This window comes from Lithobates pipiens, unplaced genomic scaffold (assembly GCF_037356315.1).
Source record: "Lithobates pipiens isolate NorthernLeopardFrog02 unplaced genomic scaffold, aLitPip1_a1.2 Scaffold_23, whole genome shotgun sequence".
Lineage (NCBI taxonomy): Eukaryota > Metazoa > Chordata > Amphibia > Anura > Ranidae > Lithobates > Lithobates pipiens.
In genome coordinates, this window is record NW_027507785.1 from 239,722,056 (window position 1) to 239,736,449 (window position 14,394).

The 14,394-nt window shown below is 41.6% G+C and overlaps 1 protein-coding gene across 2 annotated transcripts in view; it reads right to left on the minus strand.

Moving 5' to 3' along the window:
• Positions 1-14,394, minus strand: part of PKN2 (protein kinase N2) — a 192,394-nt gene that overhangs the window by 16,478 nt on the left and 161,522 nt on the right. For both annotated transcript variants that reach the window (XM_077452959.1, XM_077452958.1), the window contains exons 17-20: positions 12,793-12,855; positions 11,658-11,734; positions 9,021-9,163; positions 8,343-8,450 (exon numbers count right to left, since the gene is read on the minus strand). In XM_077452959.1, the coding sequence (XP_077309085.1) occupies positions 8,343-8,450; positions 9,021-9,163; positions 11,658-11,734; positions 12,793-12,855 (391 nt within the window). The remainder of the gene's footprint in view (positions 1-8,342; positions 8,451-9,020; positions 9,164-11,657; positions 11,735-12,792; positions 12,856-14,394) is intronic.

Sequence of the window (14,394 nt, forward strand, 5' to 3'; positions counted from 1 at the left end):
AGGTCACTGTGTGGTCTGTTTATGTTGGTTACTTTTACATCAATACTATCTACTATCTGGCTATCTATGAGATGGCTCCTGTATGGTCTATGTGCAGAGGTAGGCTTTTGGCCAATAATACTATTTGCCATCTTCCCTTATCTGCTTTTATGCACAAATTGTCTTTTTTTCAAATCTGCTATCTGTACTATCTTTTCTCAAATAATGGGCGCTTTGATATGGGGATATATATCCTTGCTGTTTTTTTACAAATATTACCTTTTCCCATTTTTTTTTTCTGTTTTTCTTTGTTTTCTAACTGGCACACCCCCACGTTCAACCTCAAATCGCCGGTTGCATGTCACTTATGGGTATCTGCTGCATATTTACCTTTTGGATGAATTCTGCTAAAAAAATATGGAACACTCTACCAATGTACTTTGTTAGATTATGTATTGTTTCTTGTATTTGTATATGCTTATATATGTCTCTCCCCTCCTCTTTTGTAGAACAGCTATTAAGCTCCCGATGAAGCAGTCATATGCGAAACATGTAGAGCAAGCGTGTTACTACATATCATACACTGTTGCAGGACTAATATGATGTTTGGTATAATTTTTTTTCTGCTGTTTTAGAGAGTAAGCCTCATGCACACGAGACGCAGGTGAAAACTCTGCTCAAAAAAAGCTGAAACGCGCGTTTAGAAACGTGCGTTTTGCCGCGTTTGCGTTTATAAAGATAACATCATGTAGACTCTCCCCAAGCTCTCAAAGCATGTTTTTTAACTATTTCTGCTAGTTTGATCAGAGTGAGCAGCAGCAGCATAGAGAGCAGTTATACACTTGCATTTGCCTCTCTTTCTGTGGTATATATTTTGAAATGGATCCCATATTGAATATATGTCAGGAAAAGCTCCTGATGAGACAGCAACGTCGTCGCAAATTTCGTGAGAGGTCCAGAGTCAGAGCTCGTCGATATTGGACCCATCCGTTGATGGGACAGCGAATGTCCGTTGGATATTTCCCAAACATGTATGTGCAGCTGCGTACCTACCCCGACAAGTTTTTATTTTTTTATTTTAGCCGGATGTCCATTGTCACATTTGATCTGCTCTTAGAAAAAGTACGACCTGGTCTGACATTCGTGGACACCAATATGAGAAACAGTGTGTCACCAGAGGAACGTCTGTTGGTAACGATCAGGTATGTGTATATGTTTATAAAATATATTTATCTATAGATGTACAGATTTATTTAAAAAAATAATAATATCTATTTATAGCAAATTATCCAATTTTTTAAAATATCTAAAATTTTCTTGTGCCAATTTTTAAAATGTTTTCATTATTTCTAATATAAAACAATATTAAAATAGTTTTTTTTTAATCTTAATATATTTTTTTATTCATTTTTTCTAGTTTCAAATTGATTTAAAAGCAAATCTATGTTAGATCTTTTTATTATTGTTTTAAATTTGGCCAATTTTTTTAATATATTTTTATCGTGAAATATGTATTGATTAATATATTTAAATTCTTTGCTGCTGTATATGGTAGTATAATATTTTTTAATGCCTTATTAAAATATCCAGAATCCTAACCCTAACCACTAACCCTACCCCTAAACAATAACCCCAACACTAACCACTAACCCCAACCCCTAACACTAACCCTACCCCTAAACAACCCTAACTCTAATCCAACCCTTAATACTAAACAATAACCCTAATGGATAACCACTTACCATAACACCCAACCCTAATGACCAAATTACATTGCTGCAGATGGTCACAGTTGACTTTGAGGCCATGTATCTCTGATGCAGAAAAGTGCATGACATTTTGCAACCCGACTTTGTGGCCCCCCATCTCGGGGTCACTTGGTGACAAGAACCTCCAATTTGGATATGTTGTAGTGCTAGTTCCACAGTGTCTGTATACTGAATTTGGGGTTCCTGGCAATAAGTGGCCCCAAGATATGGGCCCCCAAAGTCGGGTCGCAAAATGTCATTCTCAGATCATATTTCTGAGTTTTCAGGTCCAAAAAATTGGGTTCCTTTAAAACGCTTATAGATGCAAACGCAGCTAAACGTGGGTGCCGCGTTTAACAGCGTCTGAAACGTGGAAATTTTTGCGTCTGAATCCATTTTTTTGCTTCTGGAAAAACTAGGTTAAACGCAACTGCATAAAAACGGCAAAAAACGAGACTGTGTGCATGGACACATAGGATAACATTGAATGAGTTCAGGGGCAGTTGAAAAAAAAAAGTGTCCAACTGCATCTGAACACGCGTTTAACAGTGTTTCGTGTGCATGAGGCCTAAAAGCAAAAACACAGTTTTGCATGTATTGACTTTGCAAAATAACGTTTTTAATGAAAATTCCCTTTTGTATCTTGTGTTTAATAAACAATTGTTATTTTTATAATTGGTGCCTATAAAGTCAATTTTTCTCCTCATGTGCTTTTTGATCTAAAATTGTTCTATATGACGTGGCACTGCTCTATCTTTAAGACCCCCACAGTGCCATCCTGTGATGGAGTCTTGGTATACTTCTTGGATTCATATAAATAATGGCTCATGAGTTATCGAAGCCTGTATACAAGAGACAACGCCTGCCCCTCTCTGCATTGGAACTCATGAGCCTGGAATTCTCTCCAATGTTGGATCCTGGCCAGTTTCCAAAATGTTGGAGAACTTCTGTACAGGCCCTCTCATTCCATGATCTCTCTACGAATTGTGTTATCAATATTAAGGATTTCTGCATATATATTTGCACTAGTCACACCCTTTCCTTAGTCACCCGATATGTACTGCGCTTTTATAACCCCCATAAACCAACATTTACAAACTGCTCATACAACCTCAAAATAAACTACCCTTAAAAAGAACATTGGGAAAAGATTAGTGGCCCATGCATCACTACCATCTGGAATGATGTCACTTTATTCATCGCTTCTAACTGGTATCTGTCTTACCTCAAACCGCCCTACCTGAAATAGGGATTGACTCATGGCCCAAACCTCTACATACACTTGTAACTTGTGTCTTGTTAGCCACCAGCTTATTTATTGTCCGAATTTGGAAGAGCACTACTTCCATCTTTTTGCAACAAATGATCATTATCCTCAAGGATCATTTTCTGTTAGAGTTCCCGTTCACCAAAGCCCATTTAACAACCACTAATTTCTATACTCCATGCAATTGCCTGAAAAATTAGATAAGATATGGGTGCGCGAGAGGCAGCTAACTCTGGAGCAGGGTTGGGAGACGGGATTCCAGCAACCTGGGGATTTGGGTAAATGTGATTGACCACAATTAAGTCCATTGGAGAACCACCCTATAAAGATGTACATGTAGTCTATACCTTCTCTTCTGCCTGTGTACCCCCTCTCTCCCCACCCCCCCTTTCTTTCTTTTCTACGACTCTTTGCATGAGAGAGTGCCTACTACCTCTACTGTGGACATTGCTCCTACTCTTAGCTGTATTCCATCCCTATCGGTTTCATACCCATAGCCTTACCTATGTGCACAGGTATACGACTATCCTTCTCTAAGAGGAGCTTTAAAAAGTCACAACCAAATCTGTAAAACTGTATCTCTAACCTTTGACAATGGCCTTTTCTTTTTGTTCACATTTTTTATGCTACTTTTATAAAATGCCAAGTATGTACCACTGTCTTTTGTTCTTCGTGTTATTGAAAATAAACTGTTAAAAAAAAGAGGGAATTAAAGTCTTATAAGACATGACCTCCCTATTCCCTGTAGTTTCACAATTTAAAGCATATAGTAGCTGTGCTCATTTACACCACATTGCATCCGATATCCTCACATAATGTTATTTTGGACTGTCTTAACACAATTTATTTTTTCCGTTCTTGTAAGGTTTATAAAGCTATAAGCATCCATTGAAGGCTCGTTTACTAAACACTTTTACACGAGGGAGGAATGATACAAATTACTTTTCGCTATATAATTCTAGAAGATGTTCTTGGACATATCGGTTGTACTGTACTTGGAAAACGTGTCCTTTGTGCTGCAATAGACTTAATTATTCAATAAAACACCAAGGCCTCATGCACACTGGACATTTTTGGATGTTTTTATAGCTGCTGTTTTTGGCTTCAGATGTTTTTTTTCCTAGTCAACTTTCCAGCACGTTATCCTATATGTCCATGCACACGTAGGCTGTTATCAAGGCGTTTTTCAGCTGTAAAAATGTTACAAAATAAAAACCGCAAAGGCTCATAATCGCATCTCCGCAGCAAAAAAACACTATTGCAAAAACACTGAAAAATGGGGGGTGGGGAGAGGAACACGCACTCTCCGGGCTGGCGGAAGTTAACAATGCAGGGGACATGACTGGAAAGGCCGAAACAGTTCATTTTATTTTATTGATCTCTTCCTTCCCAGCATGGAGGAGAGATGTGGGGTCTTATTGGCCCCATATCTCTCCATAAAGAGGACCTGTCACTCACCATTTCCTATTACAAGGAATGTTTACATTACCTCCAATAGGCATAAAAGTGGTCACCAAAAAAAAAAAAAAAAAAAAAAAAGGCATACGCAAGTCACGGCCACATATGTAAACAGCGTTTAAATCACACATGAGGTATCGCCGCAAGCGTTAGAGCAAGACCAACAATTCTAGCCCAAGTCGCCTAAGGAGATTTTTACATTTGGCACCATTCCACGAGTGTGTGCAATTTTAAAGCGTGACATGTTCGCATCCACTTACTACACGCAACATCATCTTTCACTTTATACAAAAAAATTGGGCTACTTTTTTTCATTCATTCAAAAATCCATTTGAAAAATTGCTGCGCAAATACTGTGCAATGTAAAAAGTTGCAATGACCCCCCCATTTTATTCCCTAGTGTTACTGCTAAGAGCCCCCATAGCAAGCCGTTTGCCATGGGGGTATTTATGCACGCTTGCTTCCGAACCCCGCTCTGTATGTCCATAAGACAGAGTGAGGCTTTGCCCCATCTCCTCCTCACTGGCTGTGATTGACAGCAGCAGGAGCCAATAGCTCCCCCGCTGCTGTGTCTGAGCCAATGAGCAACAGCTAGGAGAGCAGTTGCTCTCATGCACATAACTGGATCGAAAATGGGCTCAGGTAATTATTAGGAGGGGCTGAGGGGGGAAGCTGCATACTGAAGGTTTTTTACCTTCATGCATAGAATGCATGAAGGTAAAAAAAAGAAAAAAAAAAAAAAAAAAAAAAAAAAACTTCAGCCATTAGAATCACTTTAATATTTGTATTCTGGTTTATTTTTCCTGTATATATCTGTTGCTTTGCACATATGTACCTTGTATGGCTTTCTACCAGAAAGCAGGATTTTTGTTACTCAACGTAAAATTCCTTGGACGGACACAGCTTCTTCTAATTCATGACCATAAGGTTTATAGTGCCATCTACAGGAGTAGGACGCTAGACACAAAAGAAACTCGGCACCACCAATAGGTAGCCCTAGCTGGTATAAACCTGCTCCTCTGCTGTAGGTGAACCAGTTAGTAAGCAGAGGATCCCTCAACTCTTGCCACAAACAGTGGTAACTTCCTGTTGGGACCGGACGTGGACCTTCTGGTGTCTTGAAAGCCCAACCGAAGACAAATCTGATGAAATACATCCGTATGCAGCTATCACTCTACTTAAGCCAAGATCTGCCGACTGAGGTAGTCGGCCTGCCAATTTGCTTTTCCTGCCATATGCACTGTGGATAGAGCCAGCATGTCACGTTCCATTGGAGAACATGCAAGGCCTCCAGCTCTGCTACTGCATGCCACGTCCTGCCTTGGTCATTGACATAGGCCACCACCCTGGCATTGTTTGAACGGATCCTGACCAGGCCCCTACATGCACCGCTCTGTAGGGAACCTGCAGGTGCGATTGGGAGAGATGAAGATTGGTAGGAAAGAAACACTCTGGTGAACCGAAAGGAAATTATTTTGTAGCTGGAAAAAAATAAATAAAATCAGTCTGTGGACAATTTGTCAAAGCATGGAGGTCCATGAGTCCGCAAACCAGCGAAGACATCCCTCCACCCCAAAAACAGGTGGGGGGAGCCTTAAGACCCAGGAGGACTTGTCCGTAGGCTTGATAAGCCAGGACCGGGGGCCTTTATTCGAGAATGAGTGAAGAATAATCTTCTGCGAAGAGACAGAAGGATCACGCTTGCAGTGGGGGTTCCTTCACGGTCCTTGATTATGGGAGGAAAGTGCTCTTCCCCCCAGTAAGGTCCTTTAGGTCATCATCTAGGGTAGCACCAAAAAGGCATTCACCCTGGAAGGGCAAATCTACTAGAGCCCTTTTGGATGTCTCGTTCACAGCCATTACCATTACTTGAGTCACAGCACACAGTAAAGCACTACTGCCGAAACTTAGAGCTTGTAGAGCAGAGAAGCTACATCCAAGGACGTATCACACACACTCGAGATCCTAGATCATAAGTTCTGCCAGTTCTACATAGACCCTGCTCCCCACTGATGTGCGTGACATATGAGCTTAGCCTACTCAGTGGTGCCCGAGACACCATGGCCATGGACAAAACTGGACGCAGAACCGGACATACAACAGTAAACATTGTTTGTGTGACCGATTCTGCCTTCCTGAGAGCCAGATCCTTAAAAGAAGACTGCTCCTTCTATATCATGGTTGACTGATTCAACCTTGAAATGGAAGGGTCCATGACAGGAGGGGAGATCCACTTCAGAAAGGATTCTTTGAAGGAGTAATGCACCAAAATATTTTGGGATCACAAAAGGGCACTTTGATAGCTGCCGATCCTTGTAAATAAATGGGATAGCGTAATAGCTTGTGTGCATGAGGCGGCTTACGCGTACCAAAAGAGGACTGCCACTTCCCCAGTAGCCCCAGAGGTATCCTCAATGATAACAGCGGCCCACCAGTGCATGTTCATGTGTGGCGACAGAAGCAAAGGACTCATCACCGTTTAAGGTTCAGGGATCACATCGTCAAGGCCATCAAACAGGACGGGACGGGCCGGGTCTGCAGCAGCAGAACCAAAATCATGCTCAAAGCTGAAGGAAAAAGGTAAGGGTTCATTACTGCTCGATTGCGCTCAAAAAGACTCCAGGACTGCTTAACAGTGCATACAGAGGGTCCAGAGGAACCTGTTGCCTCCAGGAGGGGTCAGGAAGGGAGGTATGATCCTGAGACACCATAAAGGGAAAAGCATCCTCAGGGAAGTCCACTAGCTGAATTTGACTGCTAGACACCCCCTAGCATGCCAAAGCAGAGAGGGAGGGTACCCCAGCATGATCCAAACCCAGGTACTGAAGAGAGGAACCTGGGAGCTGTCCACACTGCCCCAGGGAGACACACTAGTCTGTCCCCAAGAGACAGTAAAACCCTGCCAAACATGAGCAGTGAAGGCACCATGGGAAATCCAAGATGGCCCCTGCTGTATGGTTTACAACAAAATGGCCACTGCTATCTTACCCACCAGGGAGGAAACTGTGCACCCAGAGCCTTAGTACAGACCACAGCAAAATGGCTGCTATGATCCTGCCCACTAGGGAGGAAACAGCGTGCCTAGAGCCTCCAGAACGATACACCGCAAAGTAGCCACTGACAGCATCAGGGAAAGAACTGTTGAGCCCCTGGAAAAATGGTGCCTGCCATGACAGGTCCTAGGTCAGTAGCAAGGTACAGGATAGAATACACCCACAGCCAGTTAACCCCACCATGCCCACAGGTGGGGCAAAAAGCCATTAGCTCCAGCCAGCACCAAACCACAGGCAAAGCAGCCCAGCCAGCAAGCAGAACAGGGTTACCAAAAGAGGAGTGGGGGAGAGGGGTGCAGGTAGGAAACCTTGCAGGCCAGAAAGGTAGGAGGACCCTGCAGGGCCTACCATCCCAAAGAGCACCTGCACTCCGCACCGTGCCTGGGAGGGCTACTACTTACTGGTCCTATAGACCAGACAGAACTGCCTCCCACCAGAGTGGAGGGCTGTTGGCCAGGGTAGTGCTGTGAAACAGACGTTTGGTGCCTGGTCATATATGAGCCACCGGTGAGACATTTAACTGGCCGCAGCGGTTCAAGATGAGGCACTAGGCAGAATTAACTGGTTTGTCTATAACAGAGAGGGGGTTAATACCAGATAGGACTACCCATAGGCAGTCCTGAGTTTTTTTGGCTTAGTGTCCTACTTTTGTAGGTGGCAATATAAAATCCAAGGTTGAAAACTAGAAGAAGCTGTGTCCGTCAAACAAAAAAACGAAATAAAACGTACTCTTTACCCACTTATGATAAACGCACACAATTGATCAGACGAGCAGGCTATAATAAGGAGGAAATTTCTGAATTAAATCTGGTGAATGTAGTTTCAATGGCAACTTACTCTTCTCATGATAGAAATGGCTTCTGTTGATAGGAACCGTGGATATCTGACTTCATCATTGACTATGCTGTCAAATACTTCCTCTTCATCATCTCCAGGAAATGGGGACTGGTCAAAAAATAACATACAATATATTTGGCTCCGACTTGGTTATTTAAAGCAATGAGTACAATTGTCAATACACTGAAAAACTACTGTATGACAGCAGTTAGACTTTTTATTTTTATTTTACACAACTACTAGCAAAGATGACAAATACCAGTCCGTATGTGGATGCCATCAGATCACTAGTCTGATAAGCACTTAGGGGAAGTGCCCACCTTGCTCATCGTAAGCATGCACATAGCCATAAATAAAATATTAAAGCTAATGAAAAACAATTACTAATGTGCTTAAGTCATCAAAAGGCACGATGAAACAAAAAGGTTAATGTATTGCAATAGTGCAGATGCCCTACCACATAGCTCTTTAATAAATAATACACTGCAATGTTAGAGCACATCCTGAAGATGCATACACAGAGCATACAGCTTATAAAGCTGCAATGGTCTCTTGGGACCCTTTAATAAGCCATAAACTTTTGCAACCAGTTCAAATGTACTCTCTCTCATCAAAACATGAAAGTGAATCTAAACACAATTAAACCTCCTATACAGCATACTGTACAAATAGACATACCTCACCAACAAGCATCTCATAAATTAGGACTCCCAGCCCCCACCAGTCCACTGCTCTGGTATAGGAGGTTTCAGTGAGGACTTCTGGAGCCAGAAATTCTGGGGTGCCGCAGAAAGTGCTAGTTCTATCTCCAAAACCCATTCCTGGATAGGAGACAGGGAGAGAGGACACACTGCTTTACGTTTGAGCCAGCAGTTCTTTGCACCTGCATGCAATCTCTTAATAAAAGTAAATACTATTAAACAGTTTGCTATTAAACTTAATTTACGAAGGTCTAGGCAAGCAATTCTTATAAATAATGAAACAGGTGTGTATTATCTTGCGCTCCCTAACCTAATATGTCCCTCACTTCTAACTTGTGTCTGATGGCTGCAACCAAATAATTGTGTTCCCACAACGACAAACTAAATAAAATCAAAAACATTGGATGCTCCCAAGTGTGTGCAACCCAGTTAATGTTTTTAACTGCTTTCAGGACGCCCACCGCACACTCTGTGGTAGGGCAGACCCAGCTGCGTGAAACAATGTAGCGGTATGTTTCCTCTTCTGGGTCTGAGGCGCACGTGCCTCCACCAACCCGTTGTGATTGAACACAGTGGGAGCCAATCAGCGGGTCGGGCAGCCGCCAGGACTCACTGATCGTTCGATGGAGAGGCAGAATGGTGGTCTGTTTATGTAAACAAGGCAAACTGCCGTTCTGTCAGGGGAAGAAAGATCTTGTGTTTCTGCTAATCCCCCAGTTATACCATCACCCACACAGTTAGAATTCACTCCCTAGGAGCACATTTAACCCCTTTGCTCGCCCCCGATATTAACCCCTACCCTGCCAGTGTCATTTATACAGCGACACTGCTTTTTTGAGCACTGATCACTGTATTAGTGTCACTGGTCCCCAAAAAGTTTCACTTCACGTCCAATTTGTCCACCACAGTCCTGGAGAGGAGGAAAAAAAAATAAAAAATCACCATCATTACCAGTGAAAATAAAAAAAAATATCCCATAGTTTGTAGATGCGATATATTTTGCGCAAACCGCTCAATATATGCTTATTGAGATTTTTTTTAACAAAAATATGTAGCGGAATACATATTGGCCTGAACTGATGAAGAATTTTTTTATTGGATGCGTTTTATAGCAGAAAGTAAAAAAGTAAAAAATATATGTTTTTTTGTTGATAGCGCAACAAATAAACCACAGAGGTACCAAAAGAAAGCTCTATTTGTGGGAAAAAAAGGACACAAATTTTGTTTGGGTATAGTGTCACATGAACGTGCAATTGTCAGTTAAAGCAACGCAGTGCCGTATCACAAAATATAGTCTGGTCATGAAGGGGGTGAAACCTTTCCGGGGCTGAAGTGGTTGAACCAAAACCTAATTTCAAACCACAAAACGGTTTTCATTATTCAGTGACAAACTTTCACTTGTACAATAAAATAAAACAAACGCGACAGTCCCAGATGACTATAGTTTAATTAGTAGTGCTTTTCTTCTTTCAAATATTTTTCCCTTTAAATGTGCTTCTCACATCCTCCAAATTTTTCACCTTCACCCTTGTGGATTTCCGTTAATATAATTGTGCAGTGACTCCCACAACCTCTCATGACTGCGCTCACGTCCAGTTTAGACCCGTTTCCAGGTCCATAATCGCCTTCCCCTGCTGGGGCTAATTCCAGGCTCCTCAGCTGTAAAATCTCCTTACACTCTCCTCTTTGAACTGGCTTTGTCTAGGCTTCCTTTCCTCCACGTCCCCTCAGTATAAAATATACACTCCCATTGTGTAGTGTATAAAGATTGTACATTTATTTCACAATATCCACTTACATTAAAATTTGAGACAGTGCGCTTTAAAAGAACATGCGACAGGACAGCAGCTCCCGTATGTTCCACACAGTACTCTGTTCATACGACTCATCCCACGGTTATCGCCACGATCACGTGACTTCCTCAGTGTTATGATTAGGGATATTATGCAATAAACGTGAAATCTTTATACATATTGGGAGCACATCTTTTATACCGAGGGGATGTGGAGGAAAGGAAGCGCAGACAAAATCAGCTCAGTGAGGAGAGAGGAAGGAGACTGAACAGGAGCCTGGAATAAGTTTTATTTTATTGTACACGAGAAAGTCTGTCACTGAATAAGGAAAGCCGTTGTGGTTTGAAAGTAAAGTTTTGGTTCAAAAACATTACTGGATTGTACACGGATAGGCGCAGCCAGCATTTTTTATTTTAATTCTTATAAATACCTAATGGCACTGCAATTCATATATATATATATCTAAGGGGGCTTCTCAAATCCAGAGAAATGTATTATTTTATTTAATTTTCCTTTGTACTTTTGAACAGAGCACGTGTAGTAAAGGGGACAAATTTTTCACCTGACAGAAAAGGAAAAATCAGCAATGGGGACGTGAACAGCGATTAAAATTAACGGAAAGGGGGTTTTGCTGTCGGAGATTTTCCTTCCTATCATATGAAATGTGTATGTTTATTGAGTGTGTACCCCAAGTCAGTTAGCCTCAGTGTTCAGAGCTGTGCTCACTGGATAGCATACTTGTTAGGGTCTGGAGAATAAATAAATAAATAAAACAAATAGAGTAAATGACAACAGATATCTTAATAAAATGTGCACATTACCTTCTTTGCAAAGACCAAAGTCAGCAATTTTTACAAATCCTTCTGTATCCAATAGGAGATTGTCCAGCTTCAAATCCCTAGGTGAACATGTAATATTTGCTTGAGAATTTTCATAGAACACAATAAACTTACTTCTAATACAGGAAATGTGGAAAGAGGTTTCTCTTGGTCCTTTTCCTTCTATTTACTATTAAAGGGAAAACACCAGAAAAAAAAGGACCTGCTGCATTGGAGGAAATGCTGTGTAAAGCTTAAAGCCTAACTCCACGTTTTACTTAGCTCTGTATGAGCTGTAAGTAACACCAGCTACATAAAGTATACACCTCTGTTTCACAGCGAATGAATGCAAACCTTTCTCCGATTGGCTGAGGTGGAGATGGTGGCATCTGCCAACCTCTACAACTCAGCCAATCCGACAAAGCCTTGGATTCATTCAGAAAATACAATGTTGGCCGAGCAGCACTTCGCCCAACTAAATTTTTTCCAACAGCAGAATAGGAAATAGTCATCCTGCTACCAGAAAACAGAACTCTAATGTATGTAGTCGATACATACAGTTTATACAATGCTGACAGCTGCTGCATATGTTAATCTTCACCTCCCTATCCTCCAGGTCAATCACAAAATGAAGCCCGGAGCCAAGCGTATTCTGAATGCATGTAAAAAACAGATTTAAAGCTGTGGAATAAAGCCAGCATGACGGATGAGGAGTTACTCTTCTGTCAATCTAAGGTATAAGTACTGTAAAGCTCAACCAGTGACTTGGGCTTTAATAGGTGGTAGCACATACAAGCCTACATAAATATAATGAGCTGCTGTAAAGCAGCTAAACTACTCTGAAAGGCTTTTAGAGTTTTGGATCCAGTAAACCGTTCTATAAAATCTATGAAGCCCCATCCCCTGTACATCTGCATGAACAGGCAACTATATCCAGAAGATGAATGCAATAAGGTAGGAATGGCATCATGTGGCAAATCTAAGAATAAAAAGGAGTTGTGAACTGTAATTACGGCATTTTCAACAATCGGACACTTTCACAGTGGGACAATCTTTCCACCCACAACTTGTTAAAACACACCGAATTGATGAAATGGTGCCGTCATCAGTACTTAACATGTACTTAAGGGTAACTCACCTATAAACAATCTTGTGCTCATGTAAATACTGCAAGCCAAGAACCACACAGGCTGCATAAAACCTGGAAAAAAAAAAGCATTTTAAAGTAGCTGGTAATTGCAGACACACTGTGGTATGGGTTATATCATCCAGTGACTTCATCAGCACAGACAACAATACGCCACCCAAAGAATCAGGAGTATCTACTGCCAGGCTACTGAAAGGGATTACACAAACTTTCTCCACCACGGCCTGGTGGGACAGTGGCGAGATTACGTCTAAGAAACATGCTACAGGGTTACAGCATAAAGCATTAGAGTATGCAAGATGATCTTCAGCCAATAAATTCTATTCTTAACGGTTAAAGGATAAGTTCACCTTGTGAAAAATAAAAATAAATCATATTTCTTTGCACGTAAGGGGAGCAGAGGTCCACACAGTTTTCAAATTGTGACAGCGGGTGTGGGGAGAAGCCCTCACTCCCGATGGCAGAGGGAGTAGGGATAGGGTTGTGGTGGTGGAGGGCACAGGGTTGAGGCTGCAGATGCTGGAACACGTTACATGGTTCCCCCCCTAAAAATTGGTGGAACATTTAACAAGTTACAAAAGGTGAACTTATCCTTTAACGCTTCTGTTTTCTTCCAACGGTGTGATTTTCGACTAATATAAATAAGTTGCGACAGCAATTTGAGCCTACAAAAGACATTTACTGGAGGAGTCATCTGTGGCCAAACAATGTCTGACACACTGCAAGGTTATCAGCATAACACATCAAACATGATCTAACCCAACCTTTGTCAACCAGGGTGCCTTAGCAAAATGCCTACAAAACTGCCCAAAAATGGTATACAAGACAGTAGGCAGATCAAGACTGCCTTTTAGTTACACAAAGCCACAGGGTTTCATTGTGCACCATTACAACTAATGATGTCACTGGTTGATAAGGAACCCAGCCTGCACCTCCTCCTTTTCCTCTGCCTACTCTCCATCAGCACTGGAGTCATATTAGCTGAGTGAGGAAAAGCAACTGAGATACAAGAGACACACTGGAATACTAGTCAGTACCAGTGTGCAAAGGTATGTTTGCTTTGGAAGAATAAATCACCTCTAATGTTGGGTGTCCTATATATGTGGATGTTGCTGCATTATGTAAAATTATTTGTTTTGTCTTTTACATTTTAGAACGGGGTGCCTCCAGATTGCACGTCATTTTAAAGGGTGCCTTAACCAAAAAAAAGTTTGGAAGCATAGGTTAGAGAACCTGACAAGTTACTTTGCCCGTGTACTGGTAGCTTGAAGCTGTCACAAACAGAAACGGTAGAGCCAAATGCAGTGTCAGATAGGTACTTTGCCCACTAACGCTTTGCCATTAACAAATGGTCTAGCTAGCCATTTCTGACTCTGTGAGCATGTGTTTGGCTACAAAGCTGATGTCAGGCAAGATGTACTTTTCCAGTTGAGGTAGTATTTTAATATTTTGTGACAGGAGTGAAATCATCATTGGAGAATGGTTAAAACCTCAGTCAGGTTTTTATTGCTGTCTGTTTTTACTTGGGGAATTCTTGAGATGATAGTCATCAGGACAGGAAGCTGGGGACGGCGCTGCACTGAAGAGAGAGAT